This window comes from Spodoptera frugiperda, chromosome 22, assembly GCF_023101765.2.
Source record: "Spodoptera frugiperda isolate SF20-4 chromosome 22, AGI-APGP_CSIRO_Sfru_2.0, whole genome shotgun sequence".
NCBI lineage: Eukaryota > Metazoa > Arthropoda > Insecta > Lepidoptera > Noctuidae > Spodoptera > Spodoptera frugiperda.
Genome location: NC_064233.1, coordinates 308,499 through 327,743, shown reverse-complemented (window position 1 = coordinate 327,743; position 19,245 = coordinate 308,499). Strand labels below are relative to the sequence as shown.

The following is a 19,245-nucleotide window of genomic DNA, read 5'->3' as shown; positions in this document are numbered from 1 at the left end:
AAGAATATTGTCAAATACATACCTTGCTTTCAGGGTCAAATTCGAGTCCCGCGCTGCAATTAAACTGCATCCCAGTGCCGCCGGAGCAGAAGTAGAAAGCGTCGCATCTGTCTGGGTGGGCCACGTTGCCGAATACGCCTGGAGGACAGATGGGATCCTCCTCGCTGGTGTCATCCGCTACCGTGGTGGGTTCAGTAATGGCTTCGGTCGTAGTGCTGACTTCAGAACCGTCATCGGACACTGTCGTCGTGTCAGGCGCTGCAGTAGATGTTACAGTAGTCTCAGGCGCGGCAGTAGTTGATACAGTAGTCTCAGGCGCGGCAGTAGATGTTACAGTAACCTCAGGCGCGGCAGTAGTTGATACAGTAGTGTCAGGCGCGGCAGTAGATGTTACAGTAACCTCAGGCGCGGCAGTAGTTGATACAGTAGTGTCAGGCGCGGCAGTAGATGTTACAGTAACCTCAGGCGCGGCAGTAGTTGATACAGTAGTGTCAGGCGCGGCAGTAGATGTTACATCTGGTACCGTGGTTTCGCCTCCAGGAGTTGTTCCCTGACCCAGTGTACATCCTCCTTCGGCGATTGGCACGCACAACTAAAATTATAATATATGTATTATCTTTAGATTCAAAATTTAAAATATTTTATTTTAATTACGAATTTTCATGAGGGATTGACAAAACAAATTTTAAATATACTTATAAGTCACTAACCAAAGTCAAAAATGGTTTAAATTCCATTCTTCAGAATAAAAAATATTTTGCTAAATAAATGAAGATGCAAATCCTGGTCCCACCTTCCAATAGCTATGTGTTACATCATTGGATAGGTAATTTTGAGCTGAATAAAAGTTACTATGGCGCCAAGTTCCAAATCTTAGTCCGTTCAGAGTAATTCTTTATTAAACATGGTAGTTTTATCAGTAGTCAAGTAATGCTATTTCTACATCGTAATTTCATTTGTGCTTGCAATGTATCCCATATTGAGAAGAATATTATCAAATACATACCTTGGTTTCAGGGTCATATTCGTGTCCCTCGCTGCAAGTGAAGAGATTAGCAGTGCCGCCGGAGCAGAAGTAGAAAGCGTCGCATCTGTCTGGGTGGGGCACGTTGCCGAATACGCCTGGAGGACAGATGGGATCCTCCTCGCTGGTGTCATCCGCTACCGTGGTGGGTTCAGTAATAGCTTCGGTCGTAGTGCTGACTTCAGAACTGCCATCGGACACTGTCGTCGTGTCAGGCGCTGCAGTAGATGTTACATCTGGGACCGTGATTTCATCCTCCTTCGGCGATTGGCACGCACAACTAAAATTATAATATATGTATTATCTTTAGATTCAAAATTTAAAATATTTTATTTTAATTACGATTCATGGGGATTGTTCCTTGACCCAGTGTACATCCTCCTTCGGCGATTGGCACGCACATCTAAAATACACATCATCTTTAGTTTCAAAATGTAAACTGACGTATAAATGATGAAATGTTATATTAGCAGAAAAGATAATAAGATATCAGAAGGGATACATTGAGAAGAAGAATCATAATAAAGTCAAAGTCAAAAAGTCAAAATCATTTATTTCAATTATACCAGGAAGGCACTTTTGAACGTCAAAGCAAATATAATAATATTAATAACGTCTGTCTGTCGGTCAGTCCTCTAGTGAAGCTATTTGCTCGTTCCAAAGTGTAGATTCCTATGGAGAAGAACGAGCAAGAAACTCCATAGGTTACTCTTTTTCAATCAGATTTATAATACAATTCTTGGTTACATTGTTTCGATTACTTCAACTATGTGAGAACGATGTAAAACTAATATACAGTCAAAGCGACAGAAAAAGAAAATAACCTAGAGGACATAACAATATATCAAATACATACCTTGGTTTCACGATCAAATTCCATTCCTTCACTGCAAGTGAACAGATGAGCATTTCCACCGGAGCAGAAGTAGAAAGCGTCGCATCTGTCTGGGTGGGGCACGTTGCCGAATACGTCTGGAGGACAGATGGGAGACTCCGTGGTGGGAGGTGTGGTTGTGACTACATCACCAGGAAGGCCTGGATCCTTGTCTGTTGTTGTGCCGGAGCTTACGGTAGTTGTTCCATCTGTGGCTGGCGTCGTTTGAGATCCGAGCGTGCAGCCTCCTTCAGCAATCATGGCACATTCCTGCAAGTTTATTTTGAATTAATATCTTTTTTTTTTGAAGGCGAATCAACAGCAATATTGTACAAATGATACTGACTTACAGTTTTTTTAGTATGGGGAAACCTCTTATGACTTAATTTAAACCACATATTTGTTACCATCTTGGCTGACGATATACGAAAAATGAGCGAAATAGGCCCAGTAGGTAAGTCAAAAAGTGCATTATTCTATGTGAGCAAAGAGTACTGTTTACAAATACGGCATTGCAACAACCGCGCTACATTCCTAGACAACATAAGACATTACAGCTCTTCCGAAAAGAATTTAATGCTTGATTAAATTTAATTATTTATTTTATTATTTTAAATTATTTAGTTGTATTACGCTTCTGTGGACGAGTACTACTTGTAGTTTCATTTAAGTCATATGAGTGATCTCCATACTTTTAAAGTTTTAATATACTTACTTTCGATTCTGGGTCGAATTCAAAGCCTTCACTACAGAAGAGCTCGAGGGCTTGGCCCCCTGTGCACATGTAGAATGCGTTGCACAGTTGTGGATGAGGTATGTTACCGTACAGGCCTTCTGGGCAAATTGGGGGCTCAGTAACCGCAGCTTCTGTGGTAGTGGGGGATTGCAGCGTGCAGCCTCCCTCGGCGATCTCTACACAGCCCTGTGAGATAAAGAGATGTGTGTTTTATTTGATGGATACATTAAGTGTGAGAGAGCCATGCTTCGGCACGAATGGGCCGGCTCGACCGGAGTGATACCACGCTTTCGTGGTGTGAGTGAGATTACCGGAGGCCCAATTCCCCCCTTCCCAATCTTCCCAATCCCCGATTCCCCAACAACCCTTAAATTCTTAATCCCCAAAAGGCCGGCAACGCATCTGGTGTTTCAAGTGTCCATGGGCGGTGGCGATTGCTTACCATCAGGTGATACGCCTGCTCATTTACCGTGTTCAATAAAATAATAAAAAAAAAATTCATGTGCAAAACATTTCATTCTGTACAACGATGCCAATCAAAACTATGTCCTATTACAATGTCTACAAGGATTATTTTTCAACGAAAATAATGAAGCAAAGGACTAATCCATTAATTGACTCACCTTTGATTCAGGATCGTATTCGTATCCCTCAACACAGAAGAGCTGAAGAGATTTATCTCCATCACAAATGTAGAATGAGTTGCACAGTTCTGGATGCGGTATAGTTCCAAATACTCCTGAACAAATTGCATCTTCGACTGATTGGGTGGAGCTTGCAATGTTAGCTGGTGTTGTGCTAAAGCCATCAGGAGTTGATGGTGACTGAGTAGGTGTTCCTGGACCCATTGTACATCCACCTTCAGCTATGACAACGCAAGTCTGCAAAAATAGTCAAACATATACATGTTTAATGTGAAACATACCACCTCTGACTTACTTTTGTCACTACATTCATTTGTTTTATTTCTATTGGTACTAACGGACTTATAGTAAATACAACCCGGATCTATTCAAGGTCAGAGTGAATAGGTACTTTCTAAGTCTGTGTGCTCCATCTTCGGCCACATCTTCGCTTCGCCGTCCTGGCAGTAAGCGGGTAGGTGGCCAAACGCAGACTTATCAACGTTATAAAAAAAATAGTTTTCATCATCAACCCCTAAACTGTCTCTTGGCTAAAAGTTACTTAACCGTGACGTAGCACCTAGCACCTAAACTAATACCTGTCTTGTACATACTTTAGGTGTCAAACGTTGATGAAAAACAAAAATTACGTTAAAAATTTCATCTATTTTTACGAGGCAGTCAATGTAATTATTATGTTATGTAAAAAACCTCAGCTCACCTTTGACTCAGGATCATATTCGAGTCCTTCAGCGCAATTGAATGGTATCGCTTCCCCGTTCACACATAAGAAGTACGAGCTGCATTCATTTGGATTGGGGACATTACCAAAGACACCTTCAGGGCAAGGGTTGAACGCTACCCCTTCCGTAGTGGTTTGCAAATCTGGTGTAGTGCTACTATTATCGATTTCAGATGAATCTGTAGTGGGTTCAGGAGTTGTAACTCCTGTGGTGGTCGTGCCATCATTGCTAGTGGTTGAGCTGGTGACATCGCCGTCCGTGGTCGTCTGCGTGGTGGTAGTCGATTGGGAGCCGTCCGGTGTAGTACCAGGTCCTGCGGTAGAACCCGAGCCGAGAGTACAACCTCCTTCGGCTATTGCTACACATGTCTACGGAGAAAGGATATAGAATTGTATTTAATTGTTTTATAGACAAATGAAGGAGTTGGATGAAGCTTTATCGGGTCTTAAATAGATTTTTAAGTACAGGAAAAAAGGGCGAGAATGTTTACTTATTCTGATTGCGAGGTTTTAATAAAATTACGGTAATTAAAAAGTGAGTTTATAATGTAATTAAAGTTCTGTTTTGGTATGTCTTTTCAAATTATACAAGGCGGGTTTTCCTATTTTCCTGCTTTGCTATAAACCACTCGGAGCCTGAGATCTTTCCAACAAATCCAAAATTCGTGCGTTCTGATGTTATAGCGTCAGGAAGAAAAACCCGACTCATTTTTATATTATACTAGCAAACCCAGCGAACTCCGTTTCACCATCAATGATTTTCCCTGAAGGAAAACCCGACTTATCGAATACAAAACCATGGAAATCGGTTCGTGCGTTCTGATGTTATAGCGTCAGGAAGGAAAACCCGACTTATTTTTATATTATAAATAAAGAAATGCCAAAATTAAAATTCTATAGACCTATTGTCGACATTTAATCGGACTTATAAAAGACAGCAACAGATCTCTTAAAAAAGATTTTCTTGTGCAATAAATTTTTAAACTGATATGCTCACTACCAATAAAAGAAAATGAGCTATTTAATAATTATAAATATTGTTTACCTTTTGCACAGGATCGAATTCGAAACCTTCACTGCAGAACAGTTGGAGTATTTCCTGGCTTCCTGTGCACAGGTAGAATGAGTTGCACAGTTCTGGGTGGGGAACATTGCCCCAAGTGCCCGGGGGACAGGGACCCGGGTCTACTGTGGTCGTATCTGTCGGCGGGAAAGTTGGTGCTGCTGTTGTAGTTTGACCCATTGTGCAGCCTCCCTCGGCGATTAGGACGCAAGACTGAAATCATTTGGTTATTAGTTTCATCAATCGGCTTCATTTAACACATTGAACGCCGTGGTGGTCACCGTTAGCGGAGGATTTGCCTTCAACAGTTTTCTATTGACAGTCAAAGACTTATAATAATAAAGAGATTGTGTAGGTTTTTAGTCAATTTTATGATAGTCATTCAAGTCAATTTTTTAAGAACAAATACTAAGTAGATTTTAGAATTACAATTTAGAACTCTCGATTGTCCAGTGTCCTTCGATGACTGTCTTGGATCCCGCAATGAAATAAATCTAAACTAAGTGGGTCCTATGTGTGTGTTTTTTTGACCCGAAACAACAATTTGTGGATCACACAAAGAGTTACTCCGTGCGGGAATTGAACCCGCGTTGCGCGACAGCCAGTTGCCCAGCCACCACGCCAACCGTGCAGTTACAGGTTTCAAAAGACAAAAAAATGCTATCAGCATAGTACTCAACTTACAGACAACTTACTGACAGACAGACTGACGGATAATTCAATTTGACGTTTCAAAAGTGCCTTATTTAGGATTAATTCAAATAAATGCTTTGACTTTGACTTTGACTTACCCCAACATTTGGATCGAACTCAAATCCTTCACTACAGAACAATTGGATCGCTGATCCAGCCGCGCACATGTAGAATGAGTTGCACAGAGTTGGATGCGGCACATGACCCCACACTCCTATAGGACAAATTTCAGGTCCTTCCGTGGTGGTGATAGAGTTGTCAGGTGTGGTAGTGATGGGAGTGGTGGAATCGGTGCCAGGTTCTGGGGTTGAGCCCGTGATGGGACCCAAAGTGCAACCACCTGGTGCAATGGGGACACATTCCTGGAAAAAATATTGAGAATTAATTATTTATTTTTTGTATGGAAAATGATTGGAATTTTGAATAATTTGTTGTTTAAGCCTGTTGTATGCGATAAAGTTAAAGGTGAGATGTTTTATCTCATATATAAAAATTAATTTCTATGCGTTAGTCTCGCTAAAACTCCAGAATGGTTGGACCGATTTGGCTTATTTATGATCTTGAATTTTATTTGTGGAAGTCCAGGGAAGGTTTAAGATGTAAGAAAAAAATATTGGGGCGGTACGAAGTTTGCCGGGCCCGCCTTAAATTCCTAACACCCAAAAGGCCGGCAACTTAAATGGACATCAGGTGATACGTCTGCTCGTTTACCGGCAATCTATGCTAATATTATAAAGCTGAAGAGTTTGTTTGTTTGTTTGAACGCGCTAATCTCCAGAACTACTGGTCCGATTTGAATAATTCTTTTTGTGTTGAATAGTGCATTTATCAAGGAAGGCTATATGCTATAAAACATCACGCTATGACCAATAAGAGCTAAGCAGAGCGGGTGAAACCGCGCGGATGTAGCTAGTATTCTATAAAAAAGTAAAAACATTCTTACCCGGACATCAGCATCAAACTCATAGCCACTGGCGCAGTACAGTTCGAGAGGAACTCCGCTCACGCACAGGTAGAAGGCATTACATTTGGTTGGATGAGGCACGTTGCCGTAGACGCCCGGAGGACAGAGGTCCGCGCCCTCTGTTGTTGATCCTTCGGTTGTTGTTGACGTAACAGAACCATCATCAATTGTTGATGATACCTGTGGAGAAATGTGTTGTTGGTATTGGTAGAAAACGTAGTAGCTAATTTTCTTTTCCAAAAAAATAGCTCCTGAAATGTGACATTCGTTCGCTTGCGTTGAGTGAATAAGGTTATCGGAGGCCTAATTACTCCCATTCCCTTATTCTAAAATACCCAACAATCCTCAAAATCCTAACCTCCCCAAAAGCCCAGCAACGCACTTGTAACGCCTCTGGTGTTTGAAACAAAAAAATAGTACCAAATACTTGGTATCACATAGTTCTTGATTTCAAATCATACAAACGTGTCACAACACTACAGGGGTCACTCGCTAATATTACGAAACATTTCTTCTGTCAATCTGATCGCCTAGTACCTGTATCTACCTAATTTTGATGTTCGGTTTCTGGAATTTTATGTATTGGAAAAATTCATAACTTCGTTCTATGAAAACATGAGTTTAAAAAACCCTTCCCGTATCGTTCGTTATGTTATCTAGAAACCGTGCAATTGATATGTATACCCCCTTTTTGTTACACGTTGTATAAAGGCGGTGACACTGTCCTAAGCAATTATGACATGTAGAGTAGTTGTGAGTTGTTGCAGTCTTCAGTTCGTACAGAGTAAAATAAAAAGTGTTGAGTGTATCTAATACCTGTGTTGTTGTTGGTGTGAGTGTGGTTGGTTCAGTTATTGGATTATGTGTAGATTGTGGATCGTCAGTGGTTGTAGAGGTTGCGTCGGGTGTAGTGGAACCCTGAGTGTTTGCAGCGTTTTCCTCAGTGGGTGTAATGGTTACTGTAGGTGTAGTGCTACCCTCTGTGGTGGTAGAGGTACTCTCAGTGGTGGTAGTGGTATCTTCCGGTGTAGTGCTACCCTCTGTGGTGGTAGTGGTATCTTCAGGAGTAGTGCTACCCTCTGTGGTGGTAGTGGTATCTTCAGGAGTAGTGCTACCCTCTGTGGTGGTAGTGGTATCTTCAGGAGTAGTGCTACCCTCTGTGGTGGTAGAGGTTGGTTCAGGAGTAGTGCTACCCTCTGTGGTGGTAGAGGTACTCTCAGTGGTGGTAGTGGTATCTTCCGGTGTAGTGCTACCCTCTGTGGTGGTAGTGGTATCTTCAGGAGTAGTGCTACCTTCTGTGGTGGTAGAGGTACTCTCAGTGGTGGTAGTGGTATCTTCAGGAGTAGTGCTGCCCTCTGTGGTGGTAGTGGTACCCTCAGTGGTGGTAGTGGTATCTTCAGGAGTAGTGCTACCCTCTGTGGTGGTAGTGGTACCCTCAGTGGTGGTAGTGGTATCTTCAGGAGTAGTGCTACCCTCAGTGGTTGTAGTGGTTGGTTCAGGAGTAGTGCTACCCTCTGTGGTGGTAGTGCTACCCTCTGTGGTGGTAGAGGTACTCTCTGTGGTGGTAGTGGTATCTTCAGGAGTAGTGCTACCCTCTGTGGTGGTAGAGGTACTCTCAGTTGTGGTAGTGGTATCTTCCGGAGTAGTGCTACCCTCTGTGGTGGTAGAGGTACTCTCAGTGGTGGTAGTGGTATCTTCAGGAGTAGTGCTACCCTCTGTGGTGGTAGTGGTTGGTTCAGGAGTAGTGCTACCCTCTGTGGTGGTAGAGGTACTCTCAGTTGTGGTAGTGGTATCTTCCGGAGTAGTGCTACCCTCTGTGGTGGTAGAGGTACTCTCAGTGGTGGTAGTGGTATCTTCAGGAGTAGTGCTACCCTCTGTGGTGGTAGAGGTTGGTTCAGGAGTAGTGCTACCCTCTGTGGTGGTAGAGGTACTCTCAGTGGTGGTAGTGGTATCTTCAGGTGTAGTGCTACCCTCTGTGGTGGTAGAGGTACTCTCAGTGGTGGTAGAGGTACTCTCTGTGGTGGTAGTGGTCACTTCAGGAGTAGTGCTACCCTCTGTGGTGGTAGAGGTACTCTCAGTGGTGGTAGAGGTACTCTCAGTTGTGGTAGTGGTATCTTCAGGAGTAGTGCTACCCTCAGTGGTGGTAGTGGTATCTTCCGGTGTAGTGCTACCCTCTGTGGTGGTAGAGGTTGGTTCAGGAGTAGTGCTACCCTCTGTGGTGGTAGAGGTACTCTCAGTGGTGGTAGTGGTATCTTCCGGTGTAGTGCTACCCTCAGTGGTGGTAGAGGTTGGTTCAGGAGTAGTGCTACCCTCTGTGGTGGTAGAGGTACTCTCAGTGGTGGTAGTGGTATCTTCAGGAGTAGTGCTGCCCTCTGTGGTGGTAGAGGTACTCTCAGTTGTGGTAGTGGTACTCTCAGTTGTGGTAGTGGTATCTTCCGGAGTAGTGCTACCCTCTGTGGTGGTAGAGGTACTTTCAGTGGTGGTTGTGGTATCGTCAGGAGTAATGCTACCCTCTGTGGTGGTAGAGGTTGGTTCAGGAGTAGTGCTACCCTCTGTGGTGGTAGAGGTACTCTCTGTGGTGGTAGTGGTATCTTCAGGAGTAGTGCTACCCTCTGTGGTGGTAGAGGTACTCTCAGTTGTGGTAGTGGTATCTTCAGGAGTAGTGCTACCCTCTGTGGTGGTAGAGGTACTCTCAGTTGTGGTAGTGGTATCTTCAGGAGTAGTGCTACCCTCTGTGGTGGTAGAGGTACTCTCAGTTGTGGTAGTGGTATCTTCAGGAGTAGTGCTACCCTCAGTGGTGGTAGTGGTATCTTCCGGTGTAGTGCTACCCTCTGTGGTGGTAGAGGTACTCTCAGTGGTGGTAGTGGTATCTTCCGGAGTAGTGCTACCCTCTGTGGTGGTAGAGGTACTCTCAGTGGTGGTAGTGGTATCTTCCGGAGTAGTGCTACCCTCTGTGGTGGTAGAGGTACTCTCAGTGGTGGTAGTGGTATCTTCCGGTGTAGTGCTACCCTCTGTGGTGGTAGTGGTCACTTCAGGAGTAGTGGTACCCTCAGTGGTTGTAGTGGGTACCTCAGGAGTAGTGGTTGTAGTGGTGCCCTCAGTAGTGGTACCCTCAGTGGTTGTAATGGGTCTCTCAGTGGTTGTAGTGGTGTCTATAGGTGTAATGCTACTCTCTGTGGTGGTAGTCGTACCCTCAGTGGTGGTAGTTGTCAATTCAGGAGTAGTGGTACCCTCAGTGGTTGTAGTGGGTACCTCAGTAGTGGTAGTGGTGCCCTCAGTAGTGGTATCCTCAGTGGTTGTAATGGGTCTCTCAGTGGTTGTAGTGGTGTCTATAGGTGTAATGCTACTCTCAGTGGTTGTAGTGGTCACTTCAGGAGTAGTGGTACCCTCAGTGGTTGTAGTGGTTGGTTCAGGAGTAGTGGTACCCTCAGTGGTGGTAGTGGTCACTTCAGGAGTAGTGGTACCCTCAGTGGTTGTAGTGGTCACTTCAGGAGTAGTGGTACCCTCAGTGGTTGTAGTGGTTGGTTCAGGAGTAGTGGTACCCTCAGTGGTGGTAGTGGTCACTTCAGGAGTAGTGGTACCCTCAGTGGTTGTAGTGGTTGGTTCAGGAGTAGTGGTACCCTCAGTGGTGGTAGTGGTCACTTCAGGAGTAGTGGTACCCTCAGTGGTTGTGGTGGTCACTTCAGGAGTAGTGGTACCCTCAGTGGTTGTAGTGGTCACTTCAGGAGTAGTGGTACCCTCAGTGGTGGTAGTGGTCACTTCAGGAGTAGTGGTACCCTCAGTGGTTGTAGTGGTCACTTCAGGAGTAGTGGTACCCTCAGTGGTTGTAGTGGTACTCTCAGTGGTTGTAGTGGTACTCTCAGTGGTTGTAGTGGTCACTTCAGGAGTAGTGGTACCCTCAGTGGTTGTAGTGGTCACTTCAGGAGTAGTGGTACCCTCAGTGGTTGTAGTGGTCACTTCAGGAGTAGTGGTACCCTCAGTGGTTGTAGTGGTCACTTCAGGAGTAGTGGTACCCTCAGTGGTTGTAGTGGTCACTTCAGGAGTAGTGGTACCCTCAGTGGTTGTAGTGGTCACTTCAGGAGTAGTGGTACCCTCAGTGGTTGTAGTGGTCACTTCAGGAGTAGTGGTACCCTCAGTAGTGGTAGTGGTGCCCTCAGTAGTGGTAGTGGTCACCTCAGGTGTAGTGGTACCCTCAGTGGTTGTTGTGGGTACCTCAGTGGTTGTAGTGGTGCCCTCAGTAGTGGTAGTGGTACCCTCAGTGGTGGTAGTGGGTCTCTCAGTGGTTGTAGTGGTGTCTATAGGTGTAATGCACTCTCTGTGGTGTAGTGGTATCTTCAGGAGTAGTGCTACCTCAGTGGTTGTAGTGGTACACTTCAGTGGTAGTGGTGCCCTCAGTAGTGCTACCCTCTGTGGTTGTTGTGGGTACCTCAGTGGTTGTAGTGGTGTCTATAGGTGTAATGCTACTCTCAGTGGTGGTAGTGGTCACTTCAGGAGTAGTGATACCCTCAGTGGTTGTAGTGGTTGGTTCAGGAGTAGTGGTACCCTCAGTGGTTGTACTGGTTGGTTCAGAAGTAGTGGTACCCTCAGTGGTGGTAGTGGTATCTTCAGGAGTAGTGCTACCCTCAGTGGTTGTAGTGGTACCCTCAGTGGTTGTAGTGGTTGGTTCAGGAGTAGTGGTACCCTCAGTGGTGGTAGTGGTCACTTCAGGAGTAGTGGTACCCTCAGTGGTGGTAGTGGTCACTTCAGGAGTAGTGGTACCCTCAGTGGTTGTAGTGGTCACTTCAGGAGTAGTGGTACCCTCAGTGGTGGTAGAGGTACTCTCAGTGGGTAGTGGTATCTTCAGGAGTAGTGGTTCCCTCAGTAGTGGTAGTGGTGCCCTCAGAAGTGGTATCCTCAGTGGTTGTAATGGGTCTCTCAGTGGTTGTAGTGGTGTCTATTGGTGTAGTGCTACTCTCAGTGGTGGTAGTGGTATCTTCAGGAGTAGTGGTACCCTCAGTGGTTGTAGTGGTCACTTCAGGAGTAGTGGTGCCCTCAGTGGTATGTGGTTGTAGTGTGTTGTAGTTCAGGTGTAGTGGTACCCTCAGTGGTGGTAGTGGTATCTTCAGGAGTAGTGGTACCCTCAGTGGTTGTAGTGGTTGGTTCAGGAGTAGTGGTACCCTCAGTGGTTGTAGTGGTCACTTCAGGAGTAGTGGTACCCTCAGTGGTTGTAGTGGTTGGTTCAGGAGTAGTGGTACTCTCAGTGGTGGTAGTGGTCACTTCAGGAGTAGTGGTACCCTCAGTGGTTGTAGTGGTCACTTCAGGAGTAGTGGTACCCTCAGTGGTTGTAGTGGTTGGTTCAGGAGTAGTGGTACCCTCAGTGGTTGTAGTGGTCACTTCAGGAGTAGTGGTACCCTCAGTGGTTGTAGTGGTCACTTCAGGAGTAGTGGTACCCTCAGTGGTTGTAGTGGTCACTTCAGGAGTAGTGGTTGTAGTGGGTTCCTCAGTGGTTGTAGTGGTCACTTCAGGAGTAGTGGTACCCTCAGTGGTGGTAGTGGTCACTTCAGGAGTAGTGGTACCCTCAGTGGTTGTAGTGGTTGGTTCAGGAGTAGTGGTACTCTCAGTGGTGGTAGTGGTCACTTCAGGAGTAGTGGTACTCTCAGTGGTTGTAGTGGTTGGTTCAGGAGTAGTGGTAACCTCAGTGGTTGTAGTGGTTGGTTCAGGAGTAGGTGTAGTGGTAGTTGGTTCGTCAGTGGTTGTAGTGGTTAATTCAGGTGTAGTGGGTACCCAGTCAGTGGTTGTAGTGGTCACTTCAGGAGTAGTGGTACGTCAGTTGTCGGTGCATATGTAGTGGGTTCCGAGCTAGTGGTTCTTGTAGTTACACTTCAGGAGTAGTTGTTGTAGTGGTATCTTCAGGTGTAGTGGTACCCTCAGTGGTTGTTGTAGGTACCTCAGCAGTGACAGTGGTCACTTCAGGTGTAGTGGTTGTAGTGGTACCCTCAGTGGTTGTAGTGGTCACTTCAGGAGTAGTGGTACCCTCAGTGGTTGTAGTGGGTACCTCAGGAGTAGTGGTTCCTCAGTGGTTGTAGTGGTTGGTTCAGGAGTAGTGGTACCCTCAGTGGTTGTAGTGGTCACTTCAGGAGTAGTGGTACCCTCAGTGGTTGTAGTTGTTGGTTCAGGAGTAGTGGTACCCTCAGTGGTTGTAGTGGTTGGTTCAGGAGTAGTGGTACTCTCAGTGGTTGTAGTGGTCACTTCAGGAGTAGTGGTACCCTCAGTGGTTGTAGTGGTCACTTCAGGAGTAGTGGTACCCTCAGTGGTGGTAGTGGTTGGTTCAGGAGTAGTGGTACCCTCAGTGGTTGTAGTGGTTGGTTCAGGAGTAGTGGTACCCCAGTGGTTGTAGTGGTCACTTCAGGAGTAGTGGTACCCTCAGTGGTTGTAGTGGTCACTTCAGGAGTAGTGGGTTCCTCAGTGGTTGTAGTGGTTGGTTCAGGAGTAGTGGGTTCCTCAGTAGTGGTAGTGGTCACTTCAGGAGTAGTGGTACCCTCAGTGGTGGTAGTTGTCAATTCAGGAGTAGTGGTACCCTCAGTGGTTGTGGTGGTCACTTCAGGAGTAGTGGTACTCTCAGTAGTGGTAGTGGTCACTTCAGGAGTAGTGGTACCCTCAGTGGTTGTAGTGGTCACTTCAGGAGTAGTGGTACCCTCAGTGGTTGTAGTGGTTGGTTCAGGAGTAGTGGTACCCTCAGTGGTTGTAGTGGTCACTTCAGGAGTAGTGGTTCCTCAGTGGTTGTAGTGGTTGGTTCAGGAGTAGTGGTACCCTCAGTGGTTGTAGTGGTCACTTCAGGAGTAGTGGTACCCTCAGTGGTTGTAGTGGTCACTTCAGGAGTAGTGGTACCCTCAGTGGTTGTAGTGGTTGGTTCAGGAGTAGTGGTACCCTCAGTGGTTGTAGTGGTTGGTTCAGGAGTAGTGGTACCCTCAGTGGTTGTAGTGGTTGGTTCAGGAGTAGTGGTACCCTCAGTGGTGGTAGTGGTCACTTCAGGAGTAGTGGTACCCTCAGTGGTTGTAGTGGTCACTTCAGGAGTAGTGGTACCCTCAGTGGTTGTAGTGGTTGGTTCAGGAGTAGTGGTACCCTCAGTGGTTGTAGTGGTTGGTTCAGGAGTAGTGGTACCCTCAGTGGTTGTAGTGGTCACTTCAGGAGTAGTGGTACCCTCAGTGGTTGTAGTGGTCACTTCAGGAGTAGTGGTTTCCTCAGTGGTTGTAGTGGTTGGTTCAGGAGTAGTGGTACCCTCAGTGGTTGTAGTGGTCACTTCAGGAGTAGTGGTACCCTCAGTGGTTGTAGTGGTTGGTTCAGGAGTAGTGGTACCCTCAGTGGTTGTAGTGGTCACTTCAGGAGTAGTGGTACCCTCAGTGGTTGTAGTGGTTGGTTCAGGAGTAGTGGTACCCTCAGTGGTTGTAGTGGTTGGTTCAGGAGTAGTGGTACCCTCAGTGGTTGTAGTGGTCACTTCAGGAGTAGTGGTACCCTCAGTGGTTGTAGTGGTTGGTTCAGGAGTAGTGGTTGTAGTGGTGCCCTCAGTAGTGGTATCCTCAGTGGTTGTAGTGGTCACTTCAGGAGTAGTGGTACCCTCAGTGGTTGTAGTGGTCACTTCAGGAGTAGTGGGTTCCTCAGTGGTTGTAGTGGTCACTTCAGGAGTAGTGGGTTCCTCAGTGGTTGTAGTGGTCACTTCGGGAGTAGTGGTAACCTCAGTGGTTGTAGTGGTTGGTTCAGGAGTAGTGGTACTCTCAGTAGTGGTAGTGGTCACTTCAGGAGTAGTGGTACCCTCTGTGGTTGTAGTGGTCACTTCAGGAGTAGTGGTGCCCTCAGTAGTGGTAGTGGTCACCTCAGGTGTAGTGGTACCCTCAGTGGTGGTAGTGGTTGGTTCAGGAGTAGTGGTACCCTCAGTGGTTGTAGTGGTCACTTCAGGAGTAGTGGTACCCTCAGTGGTTATAGTGGTCACTTCAGGAGTAGTGGTACTCTCAGTGGTTGTAGTGGTTGGTTCAGGAGTAGTGGTAACCTCAGTGGTTGTAGTGGTCACTTCAGGAGTAGTGGTACCTCAGTGGTTGTAGTGGTCACTTCAGGAGTAGTGGTACCCTCAGTGGTTGTAGTGGTCACTTCAGGAGTAGTGGTTCCTCAGTGGTTGTAGTGGTTGGTTCAGGAGTAGTGGTACCTCAGTGGTTGTAGTGGTCACTTCAGGAGTAGTGGTACCCTCAGTGGTTGTAGTGGTCACTTCAGGAGTAGTGGTACCTCAGTGGTTGTAGTGGTCACTTCAGGAGTAGTGGTACCCTCAGTGGTTGTAGTGGTCACTTCAGGAGTAGTGGGTTCCTCAGTGGTTGTAGTGGTTGGTTCAGGAGTAGTGGTACCTCAGTGGTTGTAGTGGTCACTTCAGGAGTAGTGGTACCCTCAGTGGTTGTAGTGGTCACTTCAGGAGTAGTGGTTCCTCAGTGGTTGTAGTGGTTGGTTCAGGAGTAGTGGTTGTAGTGGGTTCCTCAGTGGTTGTAGTGGTCACTTCGGGAGTAGTGGTACCCTCAGTGGTTGTAGTGGTTGGTTCAGGAGTAGTGGTACTCTCAGTAGTGGTAGTGGTCACTTCAGAAGTAGTGGGTTCCTCAGTGGTTGTAGTGGTTGGTTCAGGAGTAGTGGGTTCCTCAGTGGTTGTAGTGGTTGGTTCAGGAGTAGTCACTTCAGGAGTAGTGGTACCCTCAGTGGTTGTAGTGGTCAGTTCAGGAGTAGTGGTACTCTCAGTGGTTGTAGTGGTCACTTCAGAAGTAGTGGGTTCCTCAGTGGTTGTAGTGGTTGGTTCAGGAGTAGTGGGTTCCTCAGTGGTTGTAGTGGTTGGTTCAGGAGTAGTGGTACTCTCAGTAGTGGTAGTGGTCACTTCAGGAGTAGTGGTACCCTCAGTGGTTGTAGTGGTTGGTTCAGGAGTAGTGGTACCTCAGTGGTTGTAGTGGTCACTTCAGGAGTAGTGGTACCTCAGTGGTTGTAGTGGTTGGTTCAGGAGTAGTGGTACCCTCAGTGGTGTAGTGGTCACTTCAGGAGTAGTGGTACCCTCAGTGGTTGTAGTGGTCACTTCAGGAGTAGTGGGTTCCTCAGTGGTTGTAGTGGTTGGTTCAGGAGTAGTGGTACCCTCAGTGGTTGTAGTGGTCACTTCAGGAGTAGTGGTACCCTCAGTGGTTGTAGTGGTCACTTCAGGAGTAGTGGTACCCTCAGTGGTTGTAGTGGTCACTTCAGGAGTAGTGGTACCCTCAGTGGTTGTAGTGGTCACTTCAGGAGTAGTGGTACCTCAGTGGTTGTAGTGGTCACTTCAGGAGTAGTGGTACCCTCAGTGGTTGTAGTGGTCACTTCAGGAGTAGTGGTACCCTCAGTGGTTGTAGTGGTCACTTCAGGAGTAGTGGTACCCTCAGTGGTTGTAGTGGTCACTTCAGGAGTAGTGGTACAGTGGTTGTAGTGGTCACTTCAGGAGTCAGTGGTTGTAGTGGTCACTTCAGGAGTAGTGGGTTCCTCAGTGGTTGTAGTGGTTGGTTCAGGAGTAGTGGTGCCCTCAGTAGTGGTAGTGGTCACCTCAGGTGTAGTGGTACCCTCAGTGGTTGTAGTGGTACCCTCAGTGGTTGTGGTGGTCACTTCAGGAGTAGTGGTACCCTCAGTGGTTGTAGTGGTTGGTTCAGGAGTAGTGGTACCCTCAGTGGTTGTAGTGGTCACTTCAGGAGTAGTGGTACCCTCAGTGGTTGTAGTGGTTGGTTCAGGAGTAGTGGTACCTCAGTGGTTGTAGTGGTCACTTCAGGAGTAGTGGTTCCTCAGTGGTTGTAGTGGTTGGTTCAGGAGTAGTGGTACTCTCAGTGGTTGTAGTGGTCACTTCAGGAGTAGTGGTACTCTCAGTGGTTGTAATGGTTGGTTCAGGAGTAGTGGGTTCCTCAGTGGTTGTAGTGGTCACTTCAGGAGTAGTGGTACCTCAGTGGTGGTAGTGGTCACTTCAGGAGTAGTGGTACCCTCAGTGGTGGTAGTGGTACCCTCAGTGGTTGTAGTGGTCACTTCAGGAGTAGTGGTACCCTCAGTGGTTGTAGTGGTCACTTCAGGAGTAGTGGGTTCCTCAGTGGTTGTAGTGGTTGGTTCAGGAGTAGTGGTACCCTCAGTGGTTGTAGTGGTCACTTCAGGAGTAGTGGGTTCCTCAGTGGTTGTAGTGGTCACTTCAGGAGTAGTGGTACCCTCAGTGGTTGTAGTGGTTGGTTCAGGAGTAGTGGGTTCCTCAGTGGTTGTAGTGGTTGGTTCAGGAGTAGTGGTTCCTCAGTGGTTGTAGTGGTCACTTCAGGAGTAGTGGTACCCTCTGTGGTTGTAGTGGTCACTTCAGGAGTAGTGGGTTCCTCAGTGGTTGTAGTGGTTGGTTCAGGAGTAGTGGGTTCCTCAGTGGTTGTAGTGGTTGGTTCAGGAGTAGTGGGTTCCTCAGTGGTTGTAGTGGTCACTTCAGGAGTAGTGGTACCCTCAGTGGTTGTAGTGGTCACTTCAGGAGTAGTGGTACCCTCAGTGGTTGTAGTGGTCACTTCAGGAGTAGTGGGTTCCTCAGTGGTTGTAGTGGTTGGTTCAGGAGTAGTGGTACCCTCAGTGGTTGTAGTGGTCACTTCAGGAGTAGTGGTACCTCAGTGGTTGTAGTGGTCACTTAGTGGTACCCTCAGTGAGTAGTGGTCACTTCAGGAGTAGTGGGTTCCTCAGTGGTTGTAGTGGTTGGTTCAGGAGTAGTGGGTTCCTCAGTAGTGGTAGTGGTCACTTCAGGAGTAGTGGTAACCTCAGTTGTTGTAGTGGTTGGTTCAGGAGTAGTGGTACCCTCAGTGGTTGTGGTGGTCACTTCAGGAGTAGTGGGTTCCTCAGTGGTTGTAGTGGTTGGTTCAGGAGTAGTCGTACCCTCAGTAGTGGTAGTGGTCACTTCAGGAGTAGTGGTTGTAGTGGGTACCTCAGTAGTGGTAGTGGTCACTTCAGGAGTAGTGGTACCCTCAGTGGTTGTAGTGGTCACTTCAGGAGTAGTGGTACCCTCAGTGGTTGTAGTGGTACCCTCAGTGGTTGTAGTTGTTGGTTCAGGAGTAGTGGTACCCTCAGTGGTTGTAGTGGTCACTTCAGGAGTAGTGGTACCCTCAGTGGTTGTAGTGGTTGGTTCAGTGGTCACTTCAGTGGTAGTGGTCACTTCAGGAGTAGTGGTACCTCAGTGGTTGTAGTGGTTGGTTCAGGAGTAGTGGTACCTCAGTGGTTGTAGTGGTCACTTCAGGAGTAGTGGTACCCTCAGTGGTTGTGGTGGTCACTTCAGGAGTAGTGGTACCCTCAGTGGTTGTAGTGGTCACTTCAGGAGTAGTGGTACCCTCAGTGGTTGTAGTTGTTGGTTCAGGAGTAGTGGTACCCTCAGTGGTTGTAGTGGTCACTTCAGGAGTAGTGGTACCCTCAGTGGTTGTAGTGGTCACTTCAGGAGTAGTGGGTTCCTCAGTGGTTGTAGTGGTTGGTTCAGGAGTAGTGGGTTCCTCAGTGGTTGTAGTGGTCACTTCAGGAGTAGTGGTACCCTCAGTGGTTGTAGTGGTCACTTCAGGAGTAGTGGTACCCTCAGTGGTTGTAGTGGTCACTTCAGGAGTAGTGGGTTCCTCAGTGGTTGTAGTGGTTGGTTCAGGAGTAGTGGTACTCTCAGTAGTGGTAGTGGTCACTTCAGGAGTAGTGGTACCCTCAGTGGTTGTAGTGGTCACTTCAGGAGTAGTGGGTTCCTCAGTGGTTGTAGTGGTTGGTTCAGGAGTAGTGGTACTCTCAGTGGTTGTAGTGGTCACTTCAGGAGTAGTGGTTGTAGTGGGTTCCTCAGTAGTGGTAGTGGTCACTTCAGGAGTAGTGGTACCCTCAGTGGTTGTAGTGGTTGGTTCAGGAGTAGTGGTACCCTCAGTGGTTGTAGTGGTTGGTTCAGGAGTAGTGGTACTCTCAGTAGTGGTAGTGGTCACTTCAGGAGTAGTGGTACCCTCAGTGGTTGTAGTGGTCACTTCAGGAGTAGTGGGTTCCTCAGTGGTTGTAGTGGTTGGTTCAGGAGTAGTGGTACCCTCAGTGGTTGTAGTGGTCACTTCAGGAGTAGTGGTACCTCAGTGGTTGTAGTGGTTGGTTCAGGAGTAGTGGTACCCTCAGTGGTTGTAGTGGTCACTTCAGGAGTAGTGGTTCCTCAGTGGTTGTAGTGGTTGGTTCAGGAGTAGTGGTACCCTCAGTGGTTGTAGTGGTCACTTCAGGAGTAGTGGTTCCTCAGTTGTTGTAGTGGTTGGTTCAGGAGTAGTGGTACCCTCAGTGGTTGTGGTGGTCACTTCAGGAGTAGTGGGTTCCTCAGTGGTTGTAGTGGTTGGTTCAGGAGTAGTGGTTGTAGTGGGTTCCTCAGTGGTTGTAGTGGTCACTTCGGGAGTAGTGGTAACCTCAGTGGTTGTAGTGGTTGGTTCAGGAGTAGTGGTACTCTCAGTGGTTGTAGTGGTTGGTTCAGGAGTAGTGGTACCCTCAGTGGTTGTAGTGGTTGGTTCAGGAGTAGTGG

At 47.2% G+C, this 19,245-nt stretch overlaps 1 protein-coding gene across 1 annotated transcript in view; it reads right to left on the bottom strand.

Moving 5' to 3' along the window:
* The window catches only part of LOC118280089 (mucin-2-like), a 31,159-nt gene that overhangs the window by 3,890 nt on the left and 8,024 nt on the right, over positions 1-19,245 (bottom strand). The window contains exons 7-29 of the mRNA XM_050702663.1: positions 18,580-18,813; positions 17,197-17,352; positions 16,730-17,002; positions 16,322-16,477; positions 15,771-16,004; positions 15,559-15,656; positions 15,202-15,231; positions 14,973-15,086; positions 14,431-14,547; positions 13,548-14,016; positions 13,082-13,470; positions 12,819-12,926; positions 10,833-10,982; positions 9,509-9,971; positions 7,536-8,011; positions 6,699-6,899; positions 5,854-6,117; positions 5,045-5,275; positions 3,979-4,368; positions 3,258-3,515; positions 2,614-2,820; positions 1,881-2,168; positions 23-592 (exon numbers count right to left, since the gene is read on the bottom strand). Coding sequence (XP_050558620.1) covers positions 23-592; positions 1,881-2,168; positions 2,614-2,820; positions 3,258-3,515; positions 3,979-4,368; positions 5,045-5,275; positions 5,854-6,117; positions 6,699-6,899; positions 7,536-8,011; positions 9,509-9,971; positions 10,833-10,982; positions 12,819-12,926; positions 13,082-13,470; positions 13,548-14,016; positions 14,431-14,547; positions 14,973-15,086; positions 15,202-15,231; positions 15,559-15,656; positions 15,771-16,004; positions 16,322-16,477; positions 16,730-17,002; positions 17,197-17,352; positions 18,580-18,813 — 5,876 coding nt within the window. The remainder of the gene's footprint in view (positions 1-22; positions 593-1,880; positions 2,169-2,613; positions 2,821-3,257; positions 3,516-3,978; positions 4,369-5,044; positions 5,276-5,853; positions 6,118-6,698; positions 6,900-7,535; positions 8,012-9,508; positions 9,972-10,832; positions 10,983-12,818; positions 12,927-13,081; positions 13,471-13,547; positions 14,017-14,430; positions 14,548-14,972; positions 15,087-15,201; positions 15,232-15,558; positions 15,657-15,770; positions 16,005-16,321; positions 16,478-16,729; positions 17,003-17,196; positions 17,353-18,579; positions 18,814-19,245) is intronic.